Genomic DNA, 15,729 nt, shown 5'->3' with positions numbered 1-15,729 from the left:
CTTAATAACAATGCTTAAGCAAAATTCATAAAAACAAAGCAAGCAAACCAACCACACCTTAAAACTACAAGCATTAGGAAAACAGCTCTAATGACGTTTTATTAGTATGTGATGTAGATTTAGACCGAAACCGAAAACTTTGCTTTTTCGGTGACGTGGATTGGCTTAGCTGTCCAAGATATATGCATTCAATGATGGCGTGTCATACATGTATGAAAAGATAAATTTTAACCTACATATAGATCTGAATCTGGATAAATTATTAGAGAAAATAGAGTTGACTATATTAGCAATAAATGCTATTTTTAAGGAATTTATTGACATTTCCAGGCTTATGGAGGTAGAACATCATTGTTAGAAAAACGCCGTTAACTATTATAAACCTGATAAATATCGAGATTCAATTGTATACATATTTGTGAAGAAAAGATAAACACTTTACCTTGGCTTCTAATGAAACTTAACTGCTGATTTTAAATCTCTTGCACGCTATTTTCGTCAACTATTCTTAATATTTATCTATTTGTGTATCAATTTTACACCTGGATGGCTGTAGGCGCGATGAAAACCCGTCTGCATCTCATACCTATATCATGAATTTATAAAAACAGTACATTCTATTAAAAAATAATGAATTTGTCGTCTGTTTATTTATCATTGTATATTAGAAATTCATAACGGATACAGTAAAAAATGGTATTTCAGGATTCGCACATTATATACACTGCAAATTCATAAATAAACTAATTTCAAAATCTCCTAAAAACTATTTTTCAATTTCTTATTTATCAGATTATAAAACCGAATATCCATCATCCTGTCGTCTTAAAGATATATATATTATTTGTTTTTTTATATTTTGACGAAAATTTTGATGAGCCTTAATTATTATAAATAGAAATTCGTTTTCTTATCTCTGCCTGCATTTATCACCACTCGGTGTCTATAACTAGACATTTGATATCTTATCGCTGACCCTGTCAAGTCCGGTAATATTGCATGCATGATCAACTTTGATGTTATCGATCGTAATTTACGCGGCACATTTAATTAATCTTCCTAAGTCGTCATTTCATTGCTTAAAATATTTTCATATCTTGCATGCATCTGCATGATCAAATGTAATTTTTTTAAATATATTTTAGATTTCATTTTTTTTTATGAAATTTAATTTCTACCTATTTACATTTTAATAACGAAAATGGATCCAGAGGTACCTATGACAATCTGATTTGTTATTTTAACAAAATGGAAATAATGTTGCAATATTTAAACAAAAATAAATTACTGTAATTATTTCAGTTTGCAATTTTAATTAAAATAATAACTGAAATGTACTTTCATAATTAATTTTAACATTATTTTAAATAAACGAAAATTTTTATAAAAATCATCATTTTTTACACCTATCATAGACGTAAAAGTTTATTAAAATGCAAGAAAGACTTCCTTTTAATTTCAGTATTAAAAAAAAAATGAAATTCCTTGTTTTGTACATCTTCCCTAGATGTAGAATCTTAAATAAAATGCTAGATGGACTTCTTTTTTAATTTCAGTTTTAACGAATCTTAAATACGCGTAATCGTTTCATATATATCGCATTGTTTACATGAAATCTTATCTCATATCTGAACACAGCTGGTATCAACGCTTGACTCTAATTAGAAAAACTACGCATATAAGTAATGTAAATATTAGCAGCTTGTATTTGCGTGCAACTCACATTAAAATGACTATGGATGAAGGTTGTTTGAAAATTAGGCAGTTTTAAAATCTATATTATTAACACAGCTTGCATCAGAATAAATTTCTTAACATATGCGACTCTAAGTAAAACTAAACACATATCTCAATAGCAACTTTAAAATGCTAATGCATTTTCAATAGGTAGATTAATAAGCTATTGCGCATGTAGTTCCGAATAGAAGCTGTATTCTGAATATCAAAGGGGGCCATAGAAAGAACAGATGTATTCCGAAAAGACTTCCGGTGTTTCGAAAGACTACAGAGGTCGTCCAATATAAACTGCGTGAACACTCAGGGGTTCACGCAATAACACATAGCTGAGAGGGTGTTGGAGCAGATTGTTACCCAGAGAAAACATTGTCAACTGAGGCGAGGGGTAATAATCTGCTCTTTCACCCTCTCAGATATGTGTTATTTAATTTATTATACTTCAAATGTTTTGTTATTCCTGTCGATTTAATTTCAAATTCAAAGTCATAAACTATGACGTCTTGTTCATAACAATCATCATTATTTATTAAAGCGCACACTTGATCAAGCGTCTCCGTGAAGGGTAATATAGTATTTGCCATTGGATAGAGTAAATTGTCTCCCTCATATTAACCAATCAAAATCTGGCATTTTGACATGAATTATAATAAAAGCAAATATTTCATGCATATTCAGTTCGAAAACAAATAAACAATTAACACTGTAGGTACATTTAGGCTCATAAGATAGGTTGATCGTAATGAAATGCGGTACATTTAGGCTGCCACTGATAAAGCCGGATATGATAGATGGAGACAAAAGTTTATTGTTGCAACAGACCACCTGCCGACCCTAAGAGAGTTTTTGCAAGAGCTCTTTTACGTGTAGTGAGCATGGTATTCGCCCTACTCGCGACATGTGGATATACGATCACATTCCACACGGATATGATTGCAAATTTATACATCCCGCGCAACAAAACGGCCACCCCATGAACTTTAGAAAGCGTTTTACTGCCGGAACGGGAGAAGTTCAGAAATGACCCTATTGCTATACCCACATCTTTTTCCCGAAGAAGACTCTTTTTATTCTATGTATTTAACTTTGAAACCCTTGCAACATAATCACGCATAAGAAGAACGGTCGGTACCTAGTCAAACTGTGCACGAATGATAATGCATCGCTTCACTAAGACGACAATCGACATTGAACGACATCATCTCATACGTAACAATCTTGTTTCCTTCCTTTAAGCGTTTCGAAATATTATTTGTTTACAAATTTTGCATAATTTTATATTGATTACTTCAGGAAATGTTGAAGAAAACAATCTTGGTGCTGGCGGAGATAAAGCATTATTTGTTACAGCTGGTGGAACACTCGAAATTCACGGAAAACCAAAACTTTCCTGGACCAAGCTTGCGCAGACCGCTCCAAAATTAAACACAGATACAGACGTTATTGCTAGCCATCAGGTAAGTGAAATGTTAAACACATTGACATATGCACACTGATCATTGATCATTGATTGAATTAATTTGCATGACCGGCGATTGTTATGAATGTGGTAAATTCTTATGGTAAAATAAGTGCTAACTATCAACACGACGGGTGTCACTTTGAAATGTGGAGCAGGACCAGCTTAGCATAGCCAGAAATTAGTAGTACTTTTGCTAATTAATATTCATAATATGCAAATGAGAATTGTACCACGTGATAATAGTTTGAACTGGACTGGCTTGATATCATTAAAATCTTTAAAACACGGATATAATAAGTTGCCCGTCACAGAGTCCTTGTTTATAATCACTCTGGTATTTCCGTAAAGTTGTCAGGCGGTCAAAATCAAAACAATGAACGCGAATTTAGTGAATTTTTCGTGTTTTCGTCAGTTTATTCTTCTTGAAATAGTGGCATTTTAACTTTACGTGGGAACCTAGAGTTCAACGACTACACATACAAGGTTTGGACTTGCTTATTCTTTGGACATTCAAGTTTCAAGTTTCACCCCGGCAACCTGTATTTCTAATGACCTTGTTAGCCAAATTCTAGCACGAAGTTTGCAAATTTGACGTTTCAGCCATTTTAGCCTATATTTTATACTGCAATGTTAAAAGCCTCTCGCTTCGATTTTTAAAATAGCTCAGGAACCTTGATTTTTGCAGCGCCAGTCATTATATTTTGTTTAAATGGTATTTATTGTTGTGTATATTTATTTTCTGCCCCGGCAAACTGTCTATCACTTAAATCAAAGTTTAAAAAGACATTTTTTTCTAAATTCCCTATCATTTCAATATAATTTCCGTGACCCGTATCCGATTTCTTTAGTATAATATTCAAATAAGCAAATTGGCGTTGATTTCTGGATATGGCCTTCCGGATACAATATCTTCTTTCTATTTTATGGATGGCTAAATGCACGACATCATTGAGTAGTAAAAAGAAACTTTACGTACTTTTTAACATGTTTGCATTGGGCTTTTTTCTTCTCTTTGGTCAGGTTGTTGTCTTTTTGACACATTCCTTGTTTCCATTCTCCAATTTGTTATGAAAATAAGAAGATGTGGTTTGATTGTCAATACGACAAATATCCTCCAGGGACCAAATTACGTATAAGTTAGTATAAGTTAGTAACTATAGGTCACCATACGGCCTTCAACAATGAGCAAACGCGTAACGTATAGAAAACTATAAATGCCCTGAAATGTGAATCATTTCAAACGACATGACACATGTTCACTTGAATGTTCTACAAAGAGCAACGCATTATTTTTACTTGTATACTATGTAGACCGTCAACAATCATACTATTATGCTACTCAAATAGATCTTTTCAAAGACATCAGGCTTATAGTTTGGTACGCAAACCGCGCTGTTCGTCTACAGAAAACTCATCAGTGGCGCTCGAAAACAGTTTGAAGGCCAAATCAAATATGAATGTCCATGAAATTAAGCATCTAACAAGAGTATCATAATGTTTAAAATTTTGGTTTGGCGACTGATGATCGGAAACCATAGAAAAATCCGTGAAATATCCATTTGTTAAAATAAATAAATACGGAGTTGTATAAATAATGTATTTATGAATTTGTATGTATAATTACTACTTGAATACAGTTAGAAAATATGAACTATTTTAATAATATAAAACCATATTTATATATACATATATATATATATTATAACTACTGATCATCAGCTATATATAACTATAATATAAATAGTTATCTCACACAATTTGAACTATTTCAATGGTAAATGCTACAAGGACAACAAATACAGGTGTCGTTACAATTGAACCATTATTATTGATTGTGGTGCGGGCTATGTTATATTACAAACTTGTCAAAAAGAATATTGTGAAAAATTGTTCCATTTATACGGTTAAGGCAATCTTTGTCTGGGGGGGGGGGGGGGGGGGGTAGAAAATCACTACATGTACCATTATCTATCGTACATACTGTAAATGGTCTTCCTCTGACGTATACAATTTTGATAAATATATCAATTGGTATACGTACTAGCGTCTTAAACGGTCATTTTGATCTTAATATCATCTGAAAAGTCTGAACGATAAATTATTCTCTCAGGTTCAATCGTTCAGTCAACTTTCAGACTTATCCACCGCGGAAAATTCAGTACTGTCCTGACAATTTGCTTGCGGTCAATTCAGTACTGTTCAGTAGCTTTTAGATAATTCAGTATAATGGTGATGTGTACAGGTTAATAACAACTAGTGAACAATCTAAACATAGTCTGAACACATCTTAATTGAAAATAGAAATTGAAAAATTGAAAAATTATTTATTTATCAGTCTAAATCGGTACACCAGTGGTGGAACCTAGAACTGTATCAATATTCTGGGATTTGATTTAAACATGTGATATCTTTTTACAGGAAAATACTAATAGTAAAGGACTTGCTGTTTACAGTATCAACCCTACTACAGGAGAACTGATTGACTCAGCTTTCTTCAACTTTTTGATCAATCGTAGAAAATATCCAGAACTTATCGTAACATTCGTAAATTTCTTAGAAGGTAAGATTAATTATATATTTTATTTGGCACGTATAATCTGTATGAAGTTAGATATAAATAGGAGGTCTGAATGGGAGTCCCTCAATTCAGTAATCTTATTAGTGTTTTTTATATTATTTTCTCTGTCCCTTTATCTACTTTGTCTATTATTTATATTTTAACACCCCATTTTTCAGCTATTTTTTCCCTATTCTGTATTTTTTTTTGCCCTTTATCCTGCACTTTTTGCCTTTAGTTCTGTAACCTGCTAACCCCATCCAGACCCTCATATACATGTGTGACAGTACTATAGAATCATTTAATGCCATGTTTCAACAAAATACGATACGTGCAGGTCACATGTTTAAAGTGAAGATGTAAAGCAGGTGAAAAGGAGTAAGGTCCTTAAAATCTTAATTTGTAATATCATACCTAAACATCAATATTCATGATCAAATATATACATATTTAGATAATTTAGAATTTTTTTTTTCTGTTTACTGTTTTGTTTTCAGTGTTTACAACTTCAGAAGTGTGATATTTTACCAATTTTGAACTATTTATTCTGTGCATTTTAAGGTATATCTACTTCTGAAAATCATCGGCCACTTCCTTCCACCAAAACAGATTTGTTTTAAAAAGATTTACTCGGTGTGATACAAATGATAGCCATAAATTTTGGTGGTCAAAGCTTGTGGCCAATGTCTTCTGAAGGAAAATTTCGCAAAATTTAAACGGCATATTTTTCTGGAAAATATTGATTTTCAACGTTAGATCGCACAATTATAATCATTACAGTCGTATGGGACAAGAGCTTGTTTAATTCATATTGGTCAGATATTTTTTTCATCCATTTCATGAAATTTTAGGACCAATATTTCCGTGAACCTACTCCTTTACTATTGATTCTTTCAGATGTTTTAACAGAGCTGGATACGGGTTCCTTCATTTGTGTATTCTTTAAGATTTTAGATTATTTTTCTCTATTCTTTATATTTTTTTCCCATTAAACTCAATTCTGTATACTTGAGCACCCAATATTTCTCAACTGTTTATTTTTTTGTCCATTTTTTCCGTATTCTTTATTTTTTTGGCCCTTTTTCCGTATTCTTAATTTTTTTTTGGCCCAGTTTTCTGTAGTTTGCTCAGTATTCTTTTTTCTGTAAACCCTTTCAAGATCCTCTGTTATCATATAAACGGATCACTTCTAATAGATTTTATATTTGAAATAAACACAGTTTTTATTGAAAAAATCCAATACAAGCCACGGCCTTACCAAACATAGATTTTATACACGTTAATATCTTTGTGTACGACATCTTGTAGCAGAATTTTTTTTCGGCCATGGCTATTGCTCATATAAAATTATTAATAAGATCTCACAATGAGTGTTTTTGTCAGTTGTTTTGCAGTTTGTCAGACGTCATTGAAAAATCAGTCGGTCAAATGTATTTGCGAATTAGATATTAGATTTACAGAAATATTCTATTTTGGAATTCCTTGGCCTTATTATGACCTAACTATGCCTAATGCCATATTTCATTTATTATTTGTATTAACCATATTTTGTATGTGTAATACAGGTATACCAAATGGCAACATAGTTGGTATTGCAATACACAAAGACTTACCTCGTAGAGGCGACATCAGTGGAGCACTTGAAGCAATCGAAATCTTATCTGGACAAACAGATGGAACGAATCCGCTCAGGGATACTGAGGATGCAATGTATGCTCTTCTTACAACAAAAGGTAAAACAATAAGTCATATTTTATTTTTTAAGATGTGAATATGATTGAGCAACAGGCACAGCCTATAAAAGCTCTCTCGGTATTACGTTGTACGTGTGACCGACCGTGCAAGGGCTGTATAGCCAGTCAAGGTCGTTAAAAACTTCCATTTGTTGTACGTGTTTCTTACAACAAAAGGTAAAACAATAAGTCATATTTTATTCACTAAGATATGAATATGATTGAGCAACAGCAACAGTCTATAAAAGCTCTTTCCATATCACATTTACGTTATGCTCACACCAAAAGGTAAAACAATAAATCTGTTCAGGGATGCTCAGGATGATTGTACCCTCTTTCAACAAAAGATAAAACAATCAAATCGCTCAGGGAAACTAGTGATTCTATGTCGAATCTTCTTACAACCAAAGGTAAAACAGTACTGTTTACTTAGTACGACCAAAATTGTCTTTGTCAGTTGATAAAAAAAATATAAAAAAAAGAGGCATATTCTATTTACAGGCTCAACTTCCATGACGAAAGAGGTGTACCTTCCGTTAAATTCAGAAGGCAAAACAATTGCCGAAGTATCAATGGTGGTTGAAAATTTCATCGTCGTAGTGACAAGTACATTTGATATGAAAATGAAAGGAAGGTCCAAAGCTGAAGTATTGGTCGCAGTCGATTTGATATACAGACCAGTTCTGACTTTTATAGAAGATGTCAGCACCTGGGAAACAGGTATTTTAAGTCATAAATATATATCAATTTAGTAGAAAAATGTTTGAAGTTGTCTCACATTTTGTAATCCAGGGGGCATTGAAGGCTTACTACACGATATACGCTTGTTTTCCTTCAGTTTTGAAGGCCTTTTGATGATCTCAAGTAGTTTACATCCTTATCCGTTGACCTTAGGTTGTTAGTTGTCTCATTAGTTATCAAATGTTTAGTAACATTTTCTCTTATCTTATACAACCATGAAAGCAACATTTCGATTGAATAAGTACTAACAGCAAATAAGTCGAAATCATTTCACTTTTAAGATTTTTAAAACTGTTTGTATCGGTTCCTTATTTCCTGTTTTATAAAGGAAACAGTTGTTTTTATTTGACTTTGAGGTGTGGGATTAACTATACCTTAAATTTCAAATATATTATAAAAATATCAAAAAGTCGATATGAAAATAATTTTCGTACCATTTACATTGTCCTCTCGATTTAACCTATTTTTCGACAATTAAAGAAGAAATGTGTTTCATCTTACTTTTTCTGCATAGGAGATACTGTCGTTATTGCATCTACTGACTATGACTGGAGGCAGGCTGAAGACAAAACTCTCATTGAATGTCCGTCCTGTAGTGATAACCAAATACGGGTATCGGGTAAGTATCTGTACTAATTAAACTCACGTAACCACACATAGACACACCCACAATTGTATCCTGATTATTATATATATTGACATTATAGCTAAATCTTTAGGTTTCTGCATTACCTTTGTGAACAATTTGCGTAAAGTTATGTTTTTACCATGTTATGGATTGCTATTTTATATTTTCGGTACTGATTGATAACACGGTTGTTTTTTTATTCTCTGTTGATAAATTAAGGATGTATTCTTCTGACATTACAGTCTCGTTGGAATCTCGTTCTGGAATTATTTCCAAAACATGTGATACAAGTGGAAAATATCAATGAATTTAAAAAATGTTATAATCAAACTTAACTCTGTGAAAAAATTGTTGGTAAATTAATACACTAAATTTAAAAAAAAATAGGTTTCAACTGCATCATGCTAAGTTAACCTTTAGAGAATTTGGCTTTATCTTTTTAATTACACACGTTTGTTGGCCTTAAACATTTTAAACATTTTGGGTAATGAGCGTTCCGGACTAAAGGTAAAACCGGAAAAGCTCTTCACGCACTAATTATTCAAAGTGTTATATAGATATAAGAAGATGTGATATGAGTGCCAATGAGACAACTCTCCATCCAAGTCAAAATTTATAAAAGTAAACCATTATAGGTCACAGCACGGTCTTAATCACGGATATTCATTTATATTTTCTGTATGAATTCAAAATATACGAATTTGAATTAGAATGTATTAATGTTTTCGTTGGAAAAGATTCATCTTGGGTTTGATATGAAATGCATTGGAAATAATTGCATTTTTGCTTTTGATGCTAACGTAAATAAACACGTCAAGCGAAAAATGTAAAATAACAAAAATACCGAACTCCAATATCGAGCCCAATATACCGTGCTGACATTACAGCTTAAGAAGTTAGTATAAAAAATAAACAGTGCCATTATCTTATATTTATATTATTGCATTCCGTGTATCTTGGTTAAGAATAAGAATTACGTGAAGTAATTTATAGAACTCTTTTACGCTTATAAAACATGCGATAAATGTTCGGTTGTATGATTGACGTCAATTGCATTTCATTGATTAATTCACGCAGATGGACATAGAGGAAAATAAAATTGAATGGTTTTCCTAATTTATTCATTTATCAATAATAGTAGACGAAGAGCATAAAGGGGAAGCAAACTTATATTTAGTATTGCCTCATGCATCGTTTATCTACGGCAGGTCCACTGAAGTTCACTCACTATGGCGAAATCTACAAAAATGTTGATATGAGAGGCGAAGTCGGACTATTAACCAGAAACATTTTGTTCGACACTCAAGATGCTGAAGGATCAACTACATATGGTGGAAATCTTAAGGTAAGTATATCACTGTGTAAACAAAAGTCATTCACAGTGTTAAAAGAATAATAACAAAAATACCGAACTCCGAGGAAAAATCAAAACGGAAAGTCCCTAATCAAATGGCAAAATCAAAAGCTTAAACACATCAAACGAATGGATAACAACTGTCATATTCCTGACTTGGTACAGGCATTTTCTTGAATTATCTATCGCCAGGAAATCAACTAACGGAAAAGGGTACCTGTTTGTGCAAACTCCATGCAGTGATCGTTTCCGTTCCGGAACTATTTTCCTTTACTCCATCAAGTTTGTGTAGAGTAGTGTGCGGATCGGAGCTTGAACTGCCGGGCTGTTTGCTGTTTGTGGACTCGACACAACACCTATACTGTAACATTAAAGTACCTAATTTGGCTTTTATTGTCATCTACGTTTATTTCAGACAAAACTTTCGTTTATGTGTTTATTTTATAGATATAGCCTTATTTAATATATAGTTTCACACTTTTAATTTTCAATTCATATTGAATGGTAGAAGAATGGGTTTGAACGACCCAAGTTTCTGTACTGAGAATTACGTAAATTGCTCAAATTCACATCCGTAAAAATCGAATAACTGACGTTTTGTTTTATTTCTTCACATTTACAGAGCAATTTAACAATAGCCGATACATACTTCTCATGTTGTAGAAAAAGATGTCTCGGACATATTTTAATTGGTAATTTTAGAAAGTTAACTTTTTTGATAGTCACATGCGAGGTTTCTATCAATTTTATTTTTTTCTCGGTGTACGTCATCTGTTAATATACAATGTGACTTTTTTATGCGTATTCTAATATATTTATCGATGTTGAAAGACGTAGAGAATGATAAGTTATAAAAATATAAATCATTTAGCCTCTAAGATTTACGCTGAGTGCAATTTGGGAACTCGGTCGATCGTGACCGGCATTTATGAACGTTAAGCAATAAAATATCACAAAAACAAAACTTTTGAAGACATTATAACATGTCGTGTATAAAAATACTAGCAACAGTAATGTACCGATGTTTAGATATAGTTTATCCTTTTTTACTTTGAAATCAAGTGAAAGCAAAGACGGGAATAGCATTACCTCCAAAAAGAGAAAGAGCGGTTTGGTCAATGTGGAAATCGTCAACTGTACGATAAATCATAATTTTACCACAGAACTAGTCAATTTAGTTGTACCAGGCACTTTCAATTTATGATTATATATTGAAGCTAAAAATTGATTCGACTTATAGAGAACCAATCCAGAAAATCAGCTTCGCCTTGTTCGCAGTGTCTGCTTCCTCGTAAATTAAGATATTTGTTTGCAGAACTTTAAAATCTCTTAATCATATCCGTTTTGTTATCATCATCAATTGTAATACTAAGTAATTTAACTCTACATTAAGTTACTGAAAGGATTCGAAAGCGTTCATATTGAAAATGTCATTACATTTACCTTTATATTCAGGTACGAAAAGGATTCAAAAGCGTTCATATTGAAAATGTCATTACATTGAACTCTATATTCAGGTACTAAAAGGATTCGAAAGCGTTCATAATGAAAATGTCATAACATTTACCTGTATATTTAGATACTGAAAGGATTTGAAAGTGTTCATATTGAAAATGTCATTACATTTACCTCTATATTACGGTACTGAAAGGATTCTAAAGCGTTCATATTGAAAATTGCATTAAATTGAACTCTATATTCAGGTACTGAAAGGATTCCAAGGCGTTCATATTGAAAAAGCCATTACATTTTACTCTATATTCAGGTACTGAAAGGATTCAAAAGCGTTCATATTGAAAATGCAGAATTTAATGATCTAGGTCAACAAGAAGTGTTAGGTACGTAAAAATAATCTGAGTATAGTTTTTAAGGAAATCAAGAAATGAAATTCAACGACTGGAATAACGTATCAACTGGGAGATATATACTCTATATGCAGGCGCTGTTGGAATGGTGCTTCATAGAAATGGAAAGTTCACAATTTGTGATAGATCCATTCATTATTGTCACCTAACTTTGAAATATTCAGTGAGATGACACAATTTTGATAGCGGTACAGAAGTTAGAGGATAATGCTAGCTTTTTAAAATTTTTCCTTAGAAGCTCCTATATGAAGTCTGCACCATATGAATATAGGAAAAAAGTCGACAAGAAGGGGAGCACATTTGGTTTCCATTGGAAAGTGTTCTTTTCATTTACTTAAACTGGGTCAATTTCACAAAATCGTCTTCTGGTCTCTGGTTACCCGTTTTTTGCTGTTCTTTTTGTCCTTTTTGGTTTTATCAGCCCTTCTAATATTTTGGCCTCGGGCATCACTGAAGAGACATGAGGTATCAAAATGTGCATCTGGTGCAGTAAAATTGGTATCATTAATGTTATTTTATTATTGTCAATCATACCACATCTCAGTATCTCTATATTTATTAATTATATATTTGGAATTAAACTTACAGGCAGATACCCAATTCATTTCCATATGTGTGAGGATGTTGATGGTGATGATGCTACAAGGCCATGGATCAAACACAACTCTATCCATCATTCCAACAGCAGATGCGTTACTGTTCACGGAACACATGGTCTAATTGTAAGTACGGTTATTGATTGTGTCAGAAAAAAAGTATAACAAAATACCGAACTCCAATAAATTCAAAAGGGGGAAGTCTACAAAAACTCACAAAATCATACGATACTAATCAACGGAACAAGTGAAAGATATAGTGCGTTCAAATTTGTATCGCCCTTTTTGTAAAGCAGATATAAGTATTTATATCATGAAACCTGCAAAACCGTTGAAGCAAGGGCTTTAAACTAAGTTCTTGGCGCACATGTGATGGTTATTTCATGCTGAACTATAATTCTGCAGTAAATTATTGTCAATATGCAGTGAAACTTGTATAAAACGAACCTCATTATAACCGAAAACCTGCAAACTAAACACCTTTGCCAGAGAAAATAATAAAAACTATGTACTGACAATTGTGTAAACATGTTTGTTCTAAAACTAGTGTTAATTAAACATGCTTTATGATATAGCAAATAATTGACATATGCAGAATATATATAGAATTAAAATAATGCATTCCTTTATTTTTCGTGAAGGGGTTCGGTATAAGTAATTGCTTTGTACATGTGTTCTAACAGATTAACGTCGTTCGAAAACATTTAGTAACATTCAATGCGTAAAATGATATTGACATTCATCAGAAGTATAAATGCATCCTTCACAATGCTGAGTCTAAGATAAACTCGAAGACACCAAGCTTATTATTTTGTACTCCAAAAAAACATGCTTTATGATATAGCAAATAATTGACATATGCAGAAGAAATATAAAATTAAAATAATACATTCCTTTGGTTATTCGTGAAGGGGTTCGGTATAAGTAATTGCGTTATTCATGTGTTCTAACAGATTAACGTTGTTCGAAAACATTTAGTAACATTCAGTGCGTACAATGATATTGACATTCATCAGAAGTATAAATGTATCCTTCCCAATGCTAAGTATAAGAAAAACTCGAAGACACCAGGCTTATTATTTTGTACTAAAAAAAAAAACAAAAAAACAAAACATTTGTCTACAAAAGACTCCTCAGTGACGCTCAAATGAAAAAGTTCGAAGGTCAAATCAAGTACGAAAATCTATTCCAGGGGTAGAAAATCCTTAGTATTTCAAACAATTCAATGTTTTGTAAACAGCTAATTCATATATATGATCATATCCATGATGTGCAATGTCAACTCGGAAATGCTGACTACTGGGCTGGTGATACACTCGGGGAGAAAACCTCCACCAGCAATTTAGTGGGGAAGGAATATCTTCTATTATACCCAAATATGGTCTTAATTCTATCGTCAATTTCAAATAATGTAAAAGAACAATGCAACAGATTACAAAAAGACTACATATGAATAGTTTATTGTACGAAAATCAGTGTCAGCGCTCTTTACATCACGTCAAAATTACTGCAAATTTCAAACTTCAATATAATAAAAAAGCAAACTTAAACATTAGTCAAATAAAAAAAATACACTATAAAAAAGAAAAAAAAAACAAAAAAAAAAAACAAATAGACGAACAAAAGCCCACAAAATAATGAATTGAAAATTAACATATCGGGATGAAATCAAGTGCACCGGGAGCGAAGCAATTCATTCTTAACAAGTGACATATAGTACTCTAAGTATACTCGAATATCACAATAGTTATTGATATAGATAATAAACTCATCATAAATACCAGACTTAAAATTGTGTACGCGTTTTAACTTCAAAAGACTAATCAGTGACACATGAATCAAAAAGTTAAAAAGGCCAAAATAAAGTTCAAAATTGAAGAGCATCGAAGACCCAAATTCCGAAAAGTGGTTGCCAACTAATTTAAGGTAATCTATTGTTTAGAGCGGATGAATTAAAAGGAAGGTAAATTTTCATTATTTTTCTATATTTAGGTGGAAGATAATGTATGTTACATGACAAAGGGTCACGGTTATTTCTTGGAAGATGGTGGCGAAAAGAGAACGGTATTAAATGGAAACTTAGGACTGGGTCAGGAAAAAGGAACACTTATTATAGCTGATAAGTAAATATCTAAAATATCTCATCATTGCAATTTTTCTTTCCATAACAAGTGTGTTAATTTTTAAGTGTGTGTATTACCTCTAAAAAAGTAAAATCATATCTTAAATTTTTCAAATTTATTTTTTTAACGTGTATTATTCATGAACAAGCTATGTGTATTTAAAACGTGTGCTTAAGTATAGAAAAAGTAGATGAAATGCGGCAAAATATTTTTCCCTGTAACGTAGGAAAAAACCAAAGAAGTCCGAACATCTGACAAAAATTCATAAACCTCGCCAAGTACATACTTAAGGAAGAAATTCGGCAACATTTAAAACTGCCATTTTACTTTTTTTACAGAGCACCATCTACCTTCTGGATTACAAATCCTCTTAGTTACGTCACAAACAACGTTGCAGCAGGGGGAGAGGTAAATGTTTAATTAATTATCACAGAACAAGTTGAAATCCCAATCACATTCTCGGATGTCAAGTTGGTTCAGTATTCAACTATTAACATTGAACATACAGAATATTTTTTTTTTTTAAACATTTTTTTTTCATTTTTTTTAACATTTGTTTTCAGCATTCAACATTCGACATTCGATTTTAACATTCAACATTAAACATCGTTCAAAATTTTTGCATTCACACGAATAAATAAACTTAAAATTTACAATTACAATTTATCAGTTTGAGCAGTCCAGTTTTTAAGCACATGGTTATGTAACGTACGTTGCCTTTTGGGTCTATGTTCACACAGCTGTAAAAAGAAAATTGAAGTCTATAAATGTATTTTGTGGCATGGAGAATGCTATGACTTATAAGTTTTATCGTAATTTAATATCTTCCACCTCTCTTTAGAAATTGTTAATATTTGGTTATCCAACTATTTGGAGTATGTGGTTATCCAACTATTTTGAGTATTTGGTTATCTATACGTTTTGTCGGAGCATATT

At 32.1% G+C, this 15,729-nt stretch overlaps 1 protein-coding gene across 1 annotated transcript in view; it reads left to right on the top strand.

Moving 5' to 3' along the window:
* LOC127719150 (cell migration-inducing and hyaluronan-binding protein-like) overlaps positions 1-15,729 on the top strand; it is a 49,188-nt gene that overhangs the window by 13,434 nt on the left and 20,025 nt on the right. The window contains exons 3-12 of the mRNA XM_052225173.1: positions 3,028-3,191; positions 5,615-5,756; positions 7,319-7,486; positions 7,988-8,206; positions 8,742-8,846; positions 10,064-10,200; positions 11,975-12,047; positions 12,663-12,796; positions 14,663-14,793; positions 15,132-15,201. Of these exons, the coding sequence (XP_052081133.1) occupies positions 3,028-3,191; positions 5,615-5,756; positions 7,319-7,486; positions 7,988-8,206; positions 8,742-8,846; positions 10,064-10,200; positions 11,975-12,047; positions 12,663-12,796; positions 14,663-14,793; positions 15,132-15,201 (1,343 nt within the window). The remainder of the gene's footprint in view (positions 1-3,027; positions 3,192-5,614; positions 5,757-7,318; positions 7,487-7,987; positions 8,207-8,741; positions 8,847-10,063; positions 10,201-11,974; positions 12,048-12,662; positions 12,797-14,662; positions 14,794-15,131; positions 15,202-15,729) is intronic.

Source organism: Mytilus californianus, unplaced genomic scaffold, assembly GCF_021869535.1.
Source record: "Mytilus californianus isolate M0D057914Y unplaced genomic scaffold, xbMytCali1.0.p SCAF_10, whole genome shotgun sequence".
NCBI classification, from domain to species: Eukaryota; Metazoa; Mollusca; class Bivalvia; order Mytilida; family Mytilidae; genus Mytilus; species Mytilus californianus.
Note: the sequence above shows the minus strand (reverse complement) of the source record. Positions and strands in the feature narration are given on the sequence as shown.